The 1,632-nt window shown below is 44.5% G+C and overlaps 1 protein-coding gene across 1 annotated transcript; it reads right to left on the bottom strand.

Annotated features, from left to right (window-relative positions):
- Nucleotides 1-249: 249 nt before the first annotated feature.
- LOC140548022 (cyclin-dependent kinase 5 activator 1-like) lies at nt 250-963 on the bottom strand. Its single transcript, XM_072671372.1, has one exon. The coding sequence runs from the start codon at nt 961-963 to the stop codon at nt 250-252; it is 714 nt and encodes a 237-aa protein (XP_072527473.1).
- Between the last annotated feature and the right edge of the window lie 669 nt (nt 964-1,632).

Below are 1,632 nucleotides of genomic sequence, written 5' to 3'. Positions count from 1 at the left end.
CGCTTTTAGAAATGAATTAATTTCTTAGTAAAATATTAAATTGTTCTAAAGTAAATTAATGTATAACCAAGTAAAAATGTTACTCTTAATAATCATCAGCTTCAGTGTATTTATGTTAGGCTCCTAGAATCTTTTCCTTTTGATTTGTCTTCATTGATCCTCGGTTTTAATCACCTCTGTCTGTCTTTTACTTTTAAAGCTATTTAAAGCTAATTTTGAATGATTATTTAATTCTTCCATCCAGGTGCTTCAACGGTCCTTCCTGTTCTTCAGGTCAGCAACAACTTTGGAGAAGTACTGCGGGTCGGTGTTGAGCTGCAGCATCTTCTCGCTCATGCACTTGGCGATTCCCAGAGTGCGATCCCAGAAGGCCGTCCTGTTCCCATCCGATATGAAGAGCCTGGCTGGGTAGCTGACCTCTGAGCCAACGTAGGCGATGGAAACGTAGAAGCAGGACAGAAGCGTGGCCTTCAGTTCCTCCTTGCTGGCGACGTCAGCGGAGATGGTGTCACGGCACAGCATGTAGAGGAAGACCAAGCTGCTTGCAGTGATGAAGCGGTGCGGTTGCCATCCAGCTTTGTAGAAGAAACGGTCCACAAAGCGAATCCACGCAATAGGCTCCTCCCAAGACAGGTCCTGGATCAGGTGGCACCGCTGACACAGGAACTCTCCAAACAGCCTGGGCAGCTCGCTGGTGGAGGGGTTCCTACGGACCTTCTTAGGTGTGGCTGCAACCTTGGCCTGGTCTGATACAGCCTCAGGTGGTATGGTCGTGGATGTTGAAGGGCCAGCCTGCGGGTTCTCCACGTCATCTTCAGGGGGAGACGTCGAGATCTTCGTCCTCTTGGCTGGAAGAGTTGCAGGCAAGAGCAGGGTGATGGGGCGCTTCTTGCTGCTCCTCTTCTTGTCTTCCTGTCCAGGTGTCACCTCAGCCGGGAGGGAGATGGAGCAGGGGTTCTCCATATTTCGCTGATGGTAAAAGGAATATGGATGGTGGATTTTAATGGATGATGGGGTCCTTCAGATGTAGTGGCCCTGAAAAAAAAAATGCTGTGGGAAAAAAATGATCCTGTGGGGGGGAGCACATATTTTGTTATTTCAGACATATCAGTAACCCCTTAACTCCGTATTTACTCAGTGTTTTAATCTTCGTCACTGGCTCACATTTCTATTCTGTCCCAGCCCTCAGTAAACCTGAACCAAGCAGTTTTCTTAAGGTTGAGGTTTAATTAGATCTGCAACTTTAGTTTATTTAAACAACACTGAAGAACAAACCAAATGGTAAAATCAGTTTTAATAAGTTTAGCTGTAATATTAGTGTAGAGGTATGTAAGCATAGGTGGAGGCAAAGTACCCTCATAGCTACCAGATCTGGCAAAATCAGTAATGCAAATAATTCATTAATTCTGTTCATAGGCTAAAACAGGTAAAGCGATGTTTTGCTGTTAATGGTATGTGAAGGTTTGTGTAAAAGGATGCATTTAATTGTTTTAGATAATTAATGTAAAACACAATGTGTTAAATATGTGTGTGCTAAGACGTGTATGTGCATAACCAATGCATCAAACCATAGATGTCCACTTCGCTCTCTTCGTCTTATCCACTTCTTCCTGGTCAGGGTCACGGTGGGTC

This window comes from Salminus brasiliensis, chromosome 25, assembly GCF_030463535.1.
Source record: "Salminus brasiliensis chromosome 25, fSalBra1.hap2, whole genome shotgun sequence".
NCBI classification, from domain to species: domain Eukaryota; kingdom Metazoa; phylum Chordata; class Actinopteri; order Characiformes; family Bryconidae; genus Salminus; species Salminus brasiliensis.
Note: the sequence above shows the minus strand (reverse complement) of the source record. Positions and strands in the feature narration are given on the sequence as shown.

Bases quoted from the DNA above. Each gene is read 5' to 3' on its own strand.
- LOC140548022 (XM_072671372.1), bottom strand. From the start codon at position 963: ATGGAGAACCCCTGCTCCATCTCCCTCCCGGCTGAGGTGACACCTGGA.